The 14,212-nt window shown below is 45.9% G+C and overlaps 1 protein-coding gene across 1 annotated transcript; it reads left to right on the top strand.

The window, feature by feature from the left end:
• The first annotated feature begins 492 nt into the window (after positions 1 to 492).
• On the top strand, positions 493 to 13,992 carry SLC22A2 (solute carrier family 22 member 2). Its single transcript, XM_040551291.1, has 11 exons — positions 493 to 903; positions 2,224 to 2,327; positions 6,352 to 6,506; positions 7,380 to 7,548; positions 8,321 to 8,435; positions 8,994 to 9,100; positions 9,267 to 9,481; positions 11,067 to 11,175; positions 11,710 to 11,822; positions 12,349 to 12,448; positions 13,155 to 13,992. Exons 1-11 carry the CDS (start codon positions 493 to 495, stop codon positions 13,219 to 13,221), a joined length of 1,665 nt encoding a protein of 554 aa, XP_040407225.1. The 3' UTR covers positions 13,222 to 13,992.
• The last annotated feature ends 220 nt before the right edge of the window (positions 13,993 to 14,212 follow it).

Below are 14,212 nucleotides of genomic sequence, written 5' to 3'. Positions count from 1 at the left end.
GCTATGGGAACACAAGAGAAATCATCCCACACAGCAAAACAGACTGAAGATGCCTCCATTCCTTAGGCGCACATTCAGGTCCTTCAGTTGCTCATATACAAAGGAGATAATGACATTGCTTTAGAAATATTTATGGTCTCTGTTAAGTGGAAAACACTGGACAAAGGAATCATTACCTGCCCCATACTGTGCACTGACAGACTGTCAATGGCTTGAAATGGTCATAAGGTAGGACACCAACTCTTGTATTTCAAGACTGCCACATACAAAATAAAGCAACAAAAGAAGGCCAAAACATGAGAACCAAAGTTTGTTTAGAAGGGGCATTTGAGAGACAAAGGTTGCAATGCATGGCTTGACCATTGACCATTTTCTTTAATTATTGGTTTGTGGGTTTTGAACAAACATTTCAGCTGTGATTTAAGCTCACAGCAAAGGCAAAAGCCGTGAAAAGCCGCAGTTAGATATTTTAATGAGCTGCAACAGAGGAAGATGCCAACCCTGGATGACATTTTAGAGGAGATCGGCGAATTTGGCAGGTTCCAAAAGCAAACCTTTTTCGTCCTGTGTTTGCTCTCTGCCGCCTTCACTCCCATTTACGTGGGCGTCGTCTTCTTCGGGTTCACCCCCGAGCACCATTGCTTCAGCCCCGGCGTGGCGGAGCTGGGCCGGCGCTGCGGCTGGAGCCTGGCGGAGCAGCTGAACCACACCGTGCCCGAATGGGGCGGCCACGGGGCCGCTTTCGGCAGCCGCTGCAGGAGGTACGACGTGGACTGGAACGCGACGGGCCTCAGCTGCACCGACCCCCTGGGAAGCCTCGCGGGCAACCGGAGCTCCGTCCCCCTCAGCCCCTGCCGGGACGGGTGGCTCTACGACTACCCAGGGACCTCGCTTGTCACCGAGGTAAGGCACAGTTCATCCGACATGATCACTCTTGCCTGCCTACCTTAAACTCACCCAGGTTAGAAAGAGGAGGTGAAATAAAGTTTCCAGGCTGAATTCTGGTTACTCGTGATTTAGTATTTCCATAAATCGTAAAAATAGAGTTTTACTTTTATCCCACCAAACAGTGCAGATTGCTTCTGCAGGTTCAGCAGTGCGCAGCAGCTGTGAACTTTGCTTTTCCAGAGCATACTACACGCAGAGCCTTGTTTTAAAAACAGATGATTGTCCTGGAGGCTGCAATGTCTGAGTTCCTCCTCCTTGGAGGAATCCTTGAGGTAAAAAAAAAACAGCATAATTCCCGTCTCCCAAAAGAAAACACTGCTGTAGAGAACAACCTCAGTGTGCCTTCCCCCCTCCCTTGGGTGTGGGTTGACAGCCTGCCAGTTGTAAATCAGAAGGAGGTTACAGAGCTCCCTTTCACTGCAGTGAGAGTCAGTCAAAGCCTGGGCTTTTTGCCGGTGCCAGTGAGGAGCGGGACAGCCATTTCTCTGCTTGCCCCTGCCAGAGCTCACGGCAGCGTGCTTCAAGGTGCTGCAAAGCCACAAAAGAAAGACTCCAGCTGGCAGATCTCAGCTACGCCGGGGCCTCTTCCCCTGTCACACACAAGCCTGGATGAAGGCTCCAACAAGGAGCTCGGGGACTTACTAAAGACTCCTCTTTGACCTTTATGAAAATTACATCTGGCCAACTGCCTGGCTTCTCCCAGCTGCTGCAACTCATTCAGTTTGGCCAAGGCTGGGAAAACATCTCCTCACCCACGAGCAGTGTCATCTGAGGGCAGAGCAGAGTCACAGATGGAGAGCTCCTCTGCCTATAGTCCCTGTATACACAGACCTCCGCTGGTCTGGCAGCAGCCCCACCACCTTGTGCCCTATGCTGCTTTCACACAGCGAGATGATACACAATTAGGAGCAGGCTTTGACATCCATGAAGGAAATGGTGCTGCAAGTGTGCTCCAGATTTCAGGCAGATGTGGGGGAGGAGAGGGTGAGATTTTTCTGAGCTTTTTCATTTGTTCTTTCAAAGAGTCTCTGCCTTTCTCACTCCCTTTATGTCATTGCATAATCATTTTCCAGGGTGTAACTTTTCTGCAGGGTCTGGGATAATCTGCACAAGCCTTTCAGATGTTTTTTTATAAGAGATTAGCTTCTTTTTCAGATCCTTTTTTGTTGTTGTTCTTTTCATTTTTTTCCCATTGGTTCCTTCCATTACCCGTCCTTAACAAGCCATCGTTTGTGTTGAACATTCCCATTCTTCTAACTGTGCTTGCCCTTGCAGTTTAACCTGGTGTGTGAGGACTCCTGGAAGCTTGACCTCTTTCAGTCATGTGTAAATGCTGGATTTTTTATTGGCTCCATGGTCATCGGCTACATGGCAGACAGGTAGGTAGCGTGCAGGCAGGTGTAAGATGAACTGCTCCCTCTGGTTTTGTTTTCTCCATGTCACTGAACCACATGTATGATTCAAGAAGGAAATGAGTGCACACAGAACTTGGTACAAAAGGCCCATGTGTCACATACAAAGGGGTAGATTGTGGTTCCTAAGCCCTTGATTTCAAAGGCTGTTGTGATCCAGGAATTCATGGAAATGTCACGGCATTCACTCTCCCAGTGGTTTGTATAGAATTTGCATACTTAGGAGTGAAGAGATTTTGTTTTCTTTGCCAGTGGCAAACTGCAATGGGAGCTCAGAGTTTGAAATGAAATTGTAACTCCCGCACCAAGATTTATTTGCCCATCTTGTAATAATTTTTTTTCACGTTAATTTTAACACTATCCAGCTGGCCATAAATCAGATTTAAAATAGGAGTGGTTTTGTCAATGCAGAAATAGAAATAGTTGTTCCTTCCTAAATTTTCTTTGATCCATCCCTTTCTCAGCTGGCTGCATACATAGCTGGGTCTAGATTTTATTATACCTCACATTGTCTTTTCTGAGATAAATGTCATTGTGCCATATATCTGCTCACCTTTTTTTTTTAGGTTACACTCAAAACAAATTTTATGGTTTGTCACTGACCTTCCTGTTCTTGTTCGACACTTTTTTTAGCAAAATAGTAGGAGAGACTGGAATTTGGAGAGGTGAAGGTAATGGGGGCTGAACGATGAGACAAAGGCTTCCTTCTCTAGCATTGCCAGTCCATCTTGGAGAAATATTTCTGTGTTTTCTTTTTCCTTGAATTCTCAGAATTTATGAGTGCTGATGTCTACAGCCTTTCCTGCCATGCTGAGCAGGCCCCAAAATCAACTTTGCTGAACAGATATTGCCACAGCTCCCTTCTTTTCACTTTCCTTCCTTCTCCAAGCAGAGAAGAAAACCCAACAGGAAGGTGCACCACTGTCACCCATAGCAGTTCTGTAGAGTGTCACATATTAAGGTTGGGACTGTGTGTCTTGCTGGTTCCACATCATGTTTTGTTGTATGCAAACACATCTTTGGTTAGGCCGCGAGCACCATTTTTGTGGAAAAAGCTGCTACCCCCATGCTGTCCCCTGACATGGATGAACATGCTTACGAAGAAGCTCATCTATGTATAGGTTGGACAGACCACTTTCCAGTCTTCAGAAAACCATTATCTTACTGTCTGTGAACGAGAGCATGTTGGAAGCTTTATGCTTAAACAGATTTTTCATCAGAAGATCCTAATTTATCAAAGTAACTCTTTCTGGCCACCTCTTGTGTGCTGCTACCCTTGTGGCAGAAAGCTTTCTCAGGTGAAACACATCATACGGTTGCAGAATTACCATAAAGACCCAATGTCCAGTCTTCAGGCCTGGGCTGGAGTCCGTTGTGTGATTTGAAGCATAAAGGTTCACATTCTGAAGCTATTTTTTTTGCTTTTTTTCACACATTTTGAAAAATCTTTTCTTTTTGCACCAGAAACATTTGTAAAACTACAATCTTCTCTTCTCTGAAATCAAAGCTCTTGTTCTCTGTCCAGTTTTCCAGGCTTTCATACTTGAAAGTACTCCATCCTTTTTCCCAGAACTGATGCTTTGATAATAAGGCACAGCTTATGGGAGCAAAGGACAAGATATGTAGCAGCCATTCTTCCAGGAATGATAGGACATGAAACAGCAGTGAGCAGATCCTGTGGCCATCAGAGGAGCTACTCTTTAAATTCCCTTTCCAGGACAGAGATGGACTAAGCAATAACATTAACTAGCAAAGGCGTTTCTTGGCAGCATATAGATATGTGAACCAACGGAAACCAGAAACCTCAATCCCACAGCAAATTATATCTGAAATGCTTTCTCTGTGTCAAAACACTGAAGAATCTTTTTACCATGTCTTATTATCAGGCAAAAGTATGAGAAGACATGAGTAGGATATCATTGACGTTAAGATAATGTAAGTGCTTGTTTTCATAGTGCTGAGGGGTTTTCTGCTGCTCTACTCATTGGCACTCTCTCCCAGTTCTCTGGGGTCCTAAATCACTACAAGCACCCAAGAGCTGAACAAAATCTCATACCCGTAGAGAGTTATGCTTAGGGCAAAAACAACCCCAGAAGATTCAATTTTAGTAGATGGAATGGGAAAAAGGCCCAAGTTTTGTGTTTGAAATGTCCATCCTCTCCTAATCAGAAATCATGAGTGCATATGGAGTGCTGTTTTTCCTGTGCTTTGGATTGCTGCAACCTGATGTACTCAGGACAACTCCTGAGAACATTTTAGGTAATTCAAAGGGAGATTTCATCAGCTCTTCTCAAATCCGAACTATGCTTCTCCCAAAGGGATTAGACCTTCTCATTTGCTTCATCAGTCTCTGGGCACACTTCCAGGCATGGGTGTCTTGAAAAAGGCACCCCTTTTTCCTGAGGCAGCTGCCAAGGTCAGTGCTAAGATGCAGCGTTTGTACGTCTGTCATTCATTGCCAGGGTTCTGAGAAAAGGTCTTCTCAGGAGAGCGTTTCTCTCATGGTCTGATAAGGCTCTCTTGAGCCGGCCTTTAAGACAGAGTCAAAAATGTCTATGTGTCAGACTCATGAGAGAAGGAAAGTATGAGAGATTTGATCTGCCCATGTTATTGTGGAGAACTAAAGACATTTATTTTGGCTGGCATTTATTATCACACTATTTTTGTCAGTGGACATTGACAAATTTAATGTTTTTTATAAATCATACTTCTAACTGAATATCTGTCTCTGTCAGCTAGAGAAGAAATGCCTTCCCAGTGCTCTAGTAAGCTTGTTTCTTTTGGAAACAATCTATTCCTGACTATCAGTGAGTCACTGTGATACAGGGAATGACAAATAACAGGGATGTACAAGACCCCCTTCAAGAAAAGCTCAGCATGTAGCAAAGGCTATTGAGAAAATACGTAAAGATAACAGTTATCAAACACTATACACGTGAAAACTACTGCAGCTTTGAAAGATGGGCTGAAGAGCTACATCAGAGCATTTCTTGAACTCATTAACTAAGTCATTAACCAGAAGTAAGTAATGAGCTGAAAAAAAAAAAAAAAAAAGGATGGGAAAAGTTCCTTGAGCTTCCATCAAGACGAAAAATGCTGTAAAGGGAAGAGTATATCCAGACCACTACTCAAAAAAAGGCGGGGAGAAGGGGGACAAGGACCATTTCCAGCTTCTTCGCACCATTTGTTTTTCCATCCAGCCCTGCCTGCGTGGTGGGTGAGCAGGGGAGCCTGGCAAAGCAGTTTGCGCTTGCTTTCTGCCAAAGCACCACGTGGACTCCTGGCATCCATCACCAGCCTGTGCAAACTAGAAAACTGCCAGAGCTCAGGAATAAAACAAAGCAAACTAAAACAAAGACGGTGGCTCCTACATGCTCCCCTTCCTCCCACTGAGACAGACGAGCATGGTGCTGTCATGAATTCTGATTTTCCAGTGCTCAGACATGGCCCTGAAGCCCTCATGTGGTTGTCCCCCTTTTCAACCATATCTCTGAAGAGATACAGTACCTGTCCTTTCTACCTAGTCTTGCTTCTGGCCTGGGCCACTCCGCACACCATCAGTTAGATACCAGTGCTCAGACTGCTGTGGCAATGGCATTTCTAAGCAAGCACGGTGGCTTCTTGGGTGCCTCGCACCTGGGCTGTCCTCCACAGGTCTGTGCCCTGGGATGGCCCACTGGGTGTGAAGGCAAGTGAGAGGAAAGGGACAGAGAAGTGCCTTGGGAAGGAGAGGTCAGCTCCTTAAAAATGTCACTGAGTAGATGAGAAAACAGTAAATTATTACTCAGGTCAGGACTTCAGGTGCTAATAAACCTTCACTCTCCTTGTACCTGAGAAACCACCTTGAACAAAATCTGCCAGAAAAAAGCACCTGTTATTTCAACTGGTAATGAGCAATCCATGAGGAATGCCTCTACCATTCGGCTGGGGTTTTGTGCAGCCACGAGATGAGCCTTTCTTTCCTCTATTTTTTTCTTCTTTCCTTCTGCAGGTTTGGCCGCAAGCTCTGCCTCCTGATCACAGTCCTAGTCAATTCGGTCTCGGGGGTTCTCATGGCCTTCGCACCCAGCTACACGTGGGCGGTGGTTTTCCGTCTGGTCCAGGGACTGGTCAGCAAGGGGGGCTGGCTGACCGGCTACGTCCTGAGTTAGTTACAGCACCTCGCAAGTGCACCCTCCAGCCACGGCCCCCCGGTTTAGCAGCAGGACTCACCTCACCTTGGGCCCTCCATTTTTTAGGGATCTGTGCATAGCCAGAGCAGACAGGGCCCGTGTGCTATTTACTGCCAAAAGCAGGTGTCTATGAGCCAAGCTGTGTTTTGTTTTGTGAGATGTCTGTCTGAGGGTTTACAGGCCTGCAGACTTTGTTTTCGTGCCTACATCATATTCCTGGAAAGCTTACATCGGCTCGTACATATAAGCGTAATAATTGGGAGGTGGCTATAGAAACTAGGGAGTGTTCGTACCTGAAGAGTCACATGTCAAAATGGAGGACAAAGTACAAAATACAAGAACTGGAAATGCTGCAGAGATACCCACCACTTTTGCAGGAAAGGCAGCAGCAGCAGTGCTGTGAGAGACAACATTCATGTTTCACAGACGTTGTGCCAAAATGGATTTTGCTGCAGCCCAGCAGGGTGAGGCAGACTGCTTGTGTTCCCAGACAGTCCTCAGCCAGGAGGAGAGGGAGGGAGAAAGCTGTCTTTGCACGTGTTATGGGTGAGCCCTGACACCCCTGGAGGCAGAGACCAAGTCCCCAGCTGGACGGTGGAGACTTCATGGGCAGCCCCAGCTGTGGCCACCTCCAAAGCAGAGCAAATGACACCTCCTAGAAACTCAGAGCAGTGGCAAAGACCAAGACCACAGCCCATACCCCAACCTGCTGTGTTTTTCCATCCATACCCATATCCCCACACTGTGCTGCAGGGGCTCCACATCATGCAGCCAGTGGCAGCTCCCTTCCCCCAGCTCCCCAGCCCCACGTGTTTTCCCTGTGCTTCACGTAACATTATTTTTGCAGCTGCGGAATTCGTTGGCTTAAGCTTCCGGAGGACCGTGGGCGTTATCTACCAGCTGGCCTTCACCGTGGGGCTGCTCATCTTCACTGCTGTGGCTTACATGCTCCAGCACTGGAGGTGGCTTCAGCTCGCTGTCACCCTGCCCAATTTCTTCTTCCTACTGTACTATTGGTAAGTCCCCAGTGTCGCAGCTCCCAGCAACTCCAAGCCGAGCAGATAAAAGCCGGGGACTGCACCTGGAAGCTGAAGCTGCTTTGCAGAGGACTGTTGCCTTTGGTAGGACTTCCAAGGCAACATCTGACCAGATCTGGCATGAGCCACCTGAGAGCAAGGGACTACACACAGTAATGTGTCTGTGTTTGGAGGCCTTGCCACCCATCACAAAATAAGAAATCATTGGCTTTTGAAAAGTACTTCTAGGTACTGTGAAAAGTGGGATCTTTTAATCATTAATTAAATTTGCTTTGTTTTTAACAGCATCTAGTTGATTATTTGTAAAAAAAAAAAAAAAAAAAAAAAAGTGACAATTTTCCCTAGAAAGTTTCATAACAAGATTGGGGATATTTTTTTAAGTTTATTTTTAACACGGAAGAGCTTAAGGATCAGTTTATCAGTTTTACAGATGTTCTTTTAGTACCTACAGACTGTGAGCCATTTCTAAAACATATCAACACAATCTACCTTAGAAGAATGTTTCCAAAATGTCATGAAATTGTTTTAACATTGAAAAAATAATTAAAACAAAAAATCAGGCCAAACCATCATCCAAGTGGAGCCCAAATCAGAACACAATCACTGACAGCCACAAATACCATTAAGTTCAATACCGCTCACAGGTATTCAGTATACTGTAGGATCCTAGCATGAGAAATTCAGTTCCATTTTATGTCTAACAGAAAAAGGCATTTTCCTGCCTTGTAGATGTCATGCTTATGTGTTGCAGGTGTCTGTCCGAGTCCCCCAGGTGGCTGATAACTCAAAAGCAAAATGACAAAGCCATGGAAGTTATTAAGCGCATTGCCAAGGGAAATAAGAAGAAACTACCTCTCTCGTTCCAGGTGACTGCACTACATTTGCTGAAAGCAAATATGTATGCAAAGCTCGGGGCAAACAATGTTCTAAGTTTAAGATTGCTTAGGGCTTAGAGCAGGGAGCAGCTCAGTGACCAGAAGGACAGCAGTTCCCTAAATAAAACAAGTTCTTCTCTTTGACTGCCAAGGACCCTAACAGAGCATGTTTGAGAGAAGAGGCTTGCAAAAGTAGCCAGCAGACAAGGAACATTCTTCCTCTAATTAGTACCAATCAACACACTGCAAACTCTCCCAGTCTCATGACTGAACAGTCCAAGACATCCTCATTCATTGTTTTTTAAACTGCTGCTTCATGCCATGCAACAGCCTCATACACGGCTGCACGGACATGAGGACTGTCTACATAAATATTCATGTTTCCTTTCCCTAAAACACTTTGGAGAAGTTATTTTCCCTTCAGTTTCATAACTGGCAAATCAATTCCCTCATTTTCCCATTAATCCAGAGGAAAATATCCTTGCAGTGCTCACCACCCTCTCCCCTGCCCACTCTAATCTCTTATCCTTCTCTTGCTTGTGCTCTCAGCATCTCAAATCCGAGGACGATGATGGAGAAAAGCTAAAACCTTCATTTCTAGACCTGGTCAGGACACCTCAGATAAGAAAGCACACATGCATCTTGATGTACAGTTGGTAAGGAAATGGTTTTGCAGCCCAGACGGAGGTGTTGTATTCAGTGCCTTGAATTGTCATCATTGATTTAAGCCTGTTTTGCTCCTGACCAGCTGCAAATCTGAGTTCTTTGCACAAACTCTCTCCCAAAGAGTTTGGCTTCAACTGCACCCTGTTCTCTGCCTAGGTTCACGAGCTCCGTCCTCTACCAGGGGCTCATCATGCACATGGGAATAGCCAGTGGGAACATCTACCTGGATTTCCTCTATTCTGCCCTTGTTGAGTTCCCAGCTGCCTTCATCCTCTTGCTGACAGTGGATCGCATCGGCCGTCGCTACCCGTGGGCTGTGGCAAACGTGCTGACGGGTGGCGCCTGCCTTGTTACAGCTTTAGTCCCAGACAGTGAGTCACTCGGACCTCCTTGGTCAATGAGTTCTCTCCCTATCTCCTTATTATTGCTCTGGAAACAGAAAGCAATCTTTGTCAACCTAGACCATGTCAGTGTTGTGATCCAGTGAAGAGAAAACTGTAAAAGCTCATGTATGTCCCAGTACCACCATTTACACCAGCTAATGAGAGGCTTGAGAAATGGGGTGAACATTTCCAAAATGGCATCAAATCAGATAGCAAGTCTCCAGGTGCTAGACCTGAGGCATGCCATGCTAAGTCTATGATTTTTGTCTAGCTTAAAATTTCCATTTAAATGCACAGTTCTGGGTGTTCATCCCCAAATCCCTGTTTTCCATTTCTAAAAAGGAAAAATATAGGGGTATACACACACTTAGACACCATCTGGGTACAGTAAGTGCTTTCTGCAGTGCTGCTGCCATCAGTGTAGGATGTTGAGCAACCACGGTGACAGACACTTGGTGTGTATTCAGTTGGGCATTCTCTGCAAGGCCAGAGTCTCAAAGAAATGCGTCCCTCGAGGGCTACTGAAAGAAACGTCTTTCCTTTCTCTTTGTGGAGTATAATTAGGCTGAAACCACAGAAGTTGCAGTGCCAAACAACTATCAGTTCATGGAGGGACAAGGACAAAAACCACAAAGTGTTACGGAAAAATGTCACAGGCAAAAAAAAAAAAAGCAATGCATTCAGACAGTGGACACTTTAACAAGCGGCTGGGGACTACAGAGGCACAGACAGGTCTGATGTGCTTTGCTGGGATGGGAGCCCGCAGCTGCTGCCCACAGCTGCAGTCAATGCCAACCACATGCAGCAGCAACCAGTGGCATTGCTCTAGAGAGGGTCTGAGGAAGGGGTTATCGGCAGCTATCAGCTGGTGAAACGCTGCCGAGGGCTGGGTGCATCCCTCAGCTGGGTAGATGAGGGAGAAACTCAGTGCTGCATATATACTAGGTGCCAAAATCGCTGAAAACACAACCTAAGGTCAAGTTGGGATCAAAGAACCCAAAGGGAACACAGCAGCATCCTGGACTGACACCCAGTGCAGGGCTGGGATACTCATTTGTTGGCAACAGATGTCTGCATGTCCAGGTGTGAAAGCAATTACAGAGCACGCACCAAGAGAGAAAGGGGACAGCACAAGCTTGCCCCTATCTGAAAGCCATCAGAAGTCTCTGTGCAAAAATACAGAGTATCTTGCAAATTAGCAGCTTTCAGTGCTAATTTCAAAGATTTCAATGCTCCAGTGAAAAAAAAAAAAAACAGCTGTGCTCTGTTTAGTTTTGTTGCAAACAGGAAATGGTGGCTTTGTATAAGCTTTTGGTTAATACACTGGACAAACCAAATTACTTTTTATCACCAACATCTCCTCTCTTTGACAGTCTCAGATTTGTTTTAATCACAAGACAATAATGTTATAAGTTCTTTAATGAATGAAACAGAACACAGTCACGTGCTGTCTTCATGACATTTCATGCCAGTAAAATTACTCTTTTCTAAAATTAAATCTTTAATGCTGTTTTATGTTAAGAAAAAATGCAGTTTTTATATTCCAATGTAAACGTACATATTATCTTTCTAGCTCTTTATTGGCTTAAAATGACCGCAGCTTGCCTGGGAAGGATGGGAATTACCATGTGCTATGAAATGGTTTGCTTGGTAAACCCTGAGCTGTATCCCACTTTTCTCAGGTAAGTGCAACATCCTCTGTTAGGGGCTAAAAGCAGCAGGTGTTCCCATGTATCCACTTGAGACTACTGTAAAGACTTGGTAGAGTCACGATTTGGACCTCAACAATGCCTACCGTGGAAAAAGGACTTCTGGGAGCTTACGGATCAGCTTTACAGATGTCCTGTCAAATGGCAGAAGCATCATTTAAAACTAAAAGCTCACAAGCAAGCTGTTCCCATCAACAAACACACTGTGGGGAGCTGCAGAACAGATTCCTTGTGAGGAGGTAGGACTAGATGATCTCAGAGGTCTTTTCCAACCTAACTGATTCTATGAGAAAATACAGGGCTGCTTTCCTGAGCCTGTGGATGCCTGATGGGGTATGTAAGAAACCTTCCCAGACATTCTCCAGGCTCCTCTTTTAGTGCAGTTCAATGAACCTGAGGTCAAATACTCATTAACATCTCTCCCTCATTAGAGGCCAAAATGAGCCCTATACTGGGGGAGAGATTTTAATGAGCTTTTGCTCAAAGCCTTGCCTGCATCCTTTCCAGGAACCTGGGAGTGCTGGCCTGCTCGTCCATGTGCGACCTCGGTGGGATCATAACACCCTTCATCGTGTACAGATTTGCAGAGCTCTGGCACGAGCTGCCCCTGGTTGTCTTTGGTAAGAGCTATGAGACCTGTTGGTTTGCCACAGCCTAGATCAGTGAGTCTGAAGACCTATTTCCCTCTTCTAAAAAAAGTGTTGAAAAAATGCACACATGTGTGTACAGATGCACATAGCAGGGTCCAAAACTAAACAGAAGACAAAATGGGACAGGGGGGCTGATAGCAACCCTTATTTCTTATCTGAATTAGCCAAAAGTAGGGATGGCAGCCAGCATTACCCCCATCCCATGCCAGCTGAACTAATGGAGCCAAAACTTGTTTCCTATTCACGAACAAGGGAGAAGGGAGGCAGACTGCCTGTGGGCCTATGGGCCAGGGTGGCTCTCCAGACCTCCAGTGCCCCATCAGAGGTGACTACAATTACTCTGAGAAATTAGCATGACATAGACAAACAGCCAAGTGTTATTACCACTCTGAGGAGCCCTTATTCAACCACTGGGGCAGCTGTGTCTCAGTTAGAATTAATTAGCAACTTAGAAGTTGCATTGCCCTTGCAACTCTGGCTCTTGCTGTCTCTGCAGCTGTGATCGCTTTCATCGGTGGCAGCTTGGTTCTGCTCCTACCTGAGACCAAGGGAAAAGCTCTGCCTGAGACCCTTGAAGATGCTGAAAACATGCACGGGTACGACATGGAGCACAGGCCCCATGGGGCAGGGCAGCTCTCCTTCGCATCAGCAAGGCCTGGGAAGGAAAACTGTCTTGTCACTATTTGTCACCAGGGTTCCTTGGTGCTTCACTGACAGTACAGAGAGACTTGGAGAGGGAAGGGAGCAAAGAGGATGGAGACAGACGGATGGAGAAAAATATGTGGGCAGGAATGGGACAAGCCAGAAAGAGAGCAGCTAAAAGTGGTTCCTCCAAGCTGGAAAAGGCCACAGAGATGCTAAATCCTGGGCAGAGCTCAGGAGCCCTGAGTTGGGGACTCTATAGCACCTGGCCAGAAAGGAATGGCAATGTGGCACAGGGTAGGACAGGAAGAGGCTGTCTCTGAGATAAGTTAGTAAGTCCACACATACAGCTACGCAACCAGACATTACTTCAGAAAGCACCTAGAATAACAGTTCTTCCAGTAGGAAATGCCAAAGTTACTAATGGACCCGTTGATACGATTTTCAGACAGCCATGCAGCTGCAGCAAGGCCAGAGAAGATCTCCAATTTACTTCTCTTTCTGCTCTCTTTGAAATAACCTGACCTCATCTGAAAAACTGCCCGTGATGAGATTACCATTACATTTAGTTTTCAGTGAATGTGAGCATATGGATTACTTAGTAGATCATGCTCTTTGCCACCCAGAGCTTCATCTGTCTTTCCCTTATTCCTTCTGCAGGCAAAAGAGACAAAAAGAAAATATGATTTATCTCCAAGTTCTGACTTCAAAAGCCACTCCCAAGTAAAAGGACCCGCTTTGCCCCAGACCTGCCTTTGTCCAGGCAGAGGGGCAGCAGAACAGCCCTCAACCAGCGCTGAGGGAAGAGCTGAACAAACACAGTCAGCTCTTCCCCGGCTTGCTCGTGTACTGCCAGCAGCCAGAGCTGCTCCCGAGCTGCACATTAGCTTCCTGGATTTCTACTTCAGCCCCTCATGGACCGTTCTTCCCTGAATTTCTCTGCCTTCTGGGCACTTTCATGCTTCTGGTGTCCCTGGGCATCCGGCAGAAGTGACTCTTGTGACGTGGGCAGGACTATCATGAAGGAATTTTTATTTTTTTTTAATTATAGCAAACAAAACAAAAAAGCAGTCCTTTGGGCTGCTCACTTGCAGCTCATTCCTGTAGCAAGCAGGAGTGTATTTGTGCTCACAACCCCCACACACACTATATCTGATTTTACATGAAAGCAAGCATGTAGACCATAGTTGATTTACTGCCACGCTCCCCCTACACTCCTGAAAACCTTATTACTATTTGTCTAAGTCTCCTGATGCTCAGCAGATTCAGTTCCAGCCACCCCACAGCGAGCACCTCTGCAGAGCATGTTCGTGGAGCCTGGGGGCATTCAGAAGCATCTCTTCCTACCTACATGATCCCTCCTCTTCTGGAGATCTAAGTACAAAAATTATAAACACTTATAAGTCCAAACTGGCTTTTAAGCTTTAGCATCACAGAACTTGACCGTTAGATAAGCTGGAAAATGAAAAGCAAGGCAAAGAGGAGCTGCAGGCAGCAGAGCCTCGGGACATGGCTCCAGACTAAGGGGAAAATGAGCCACAAAGGGTCTGGCTTTCTAAGCAGATCTCCATGAATAACATGCCAGAAAATCACTGCTGTAGGGCTTAAAGTTGAAGGTGCTCTCTGTAGTCCTTAGGATCCCCTAGCAATGTGGTTCACGTCATGTTCAGCAGCTTGCATATATTCTGTGGAGTTGGGTTTGTCTCCTAACCAGCCCC

Source organism: Cygnus olor, chromosome 3, assembly GCF_009769625.2.
Source record: "Cygnus olor isolate bCygOlo1 chromosome 3, bCygOlo1.pri.v2, whole genome shotgun sequence".
NCBI classification, from domain to species: Eukaryota; Metazoa; Chordata; class Aves; order Anseriformes; family Anatidae; genus Cygnus; species Cygnus olor.
The sequence above is the reverse complement of the archived record's forward strand: the minus strand, read 5'-3'. Positions and strand labels throughout refer to the sequence as shown.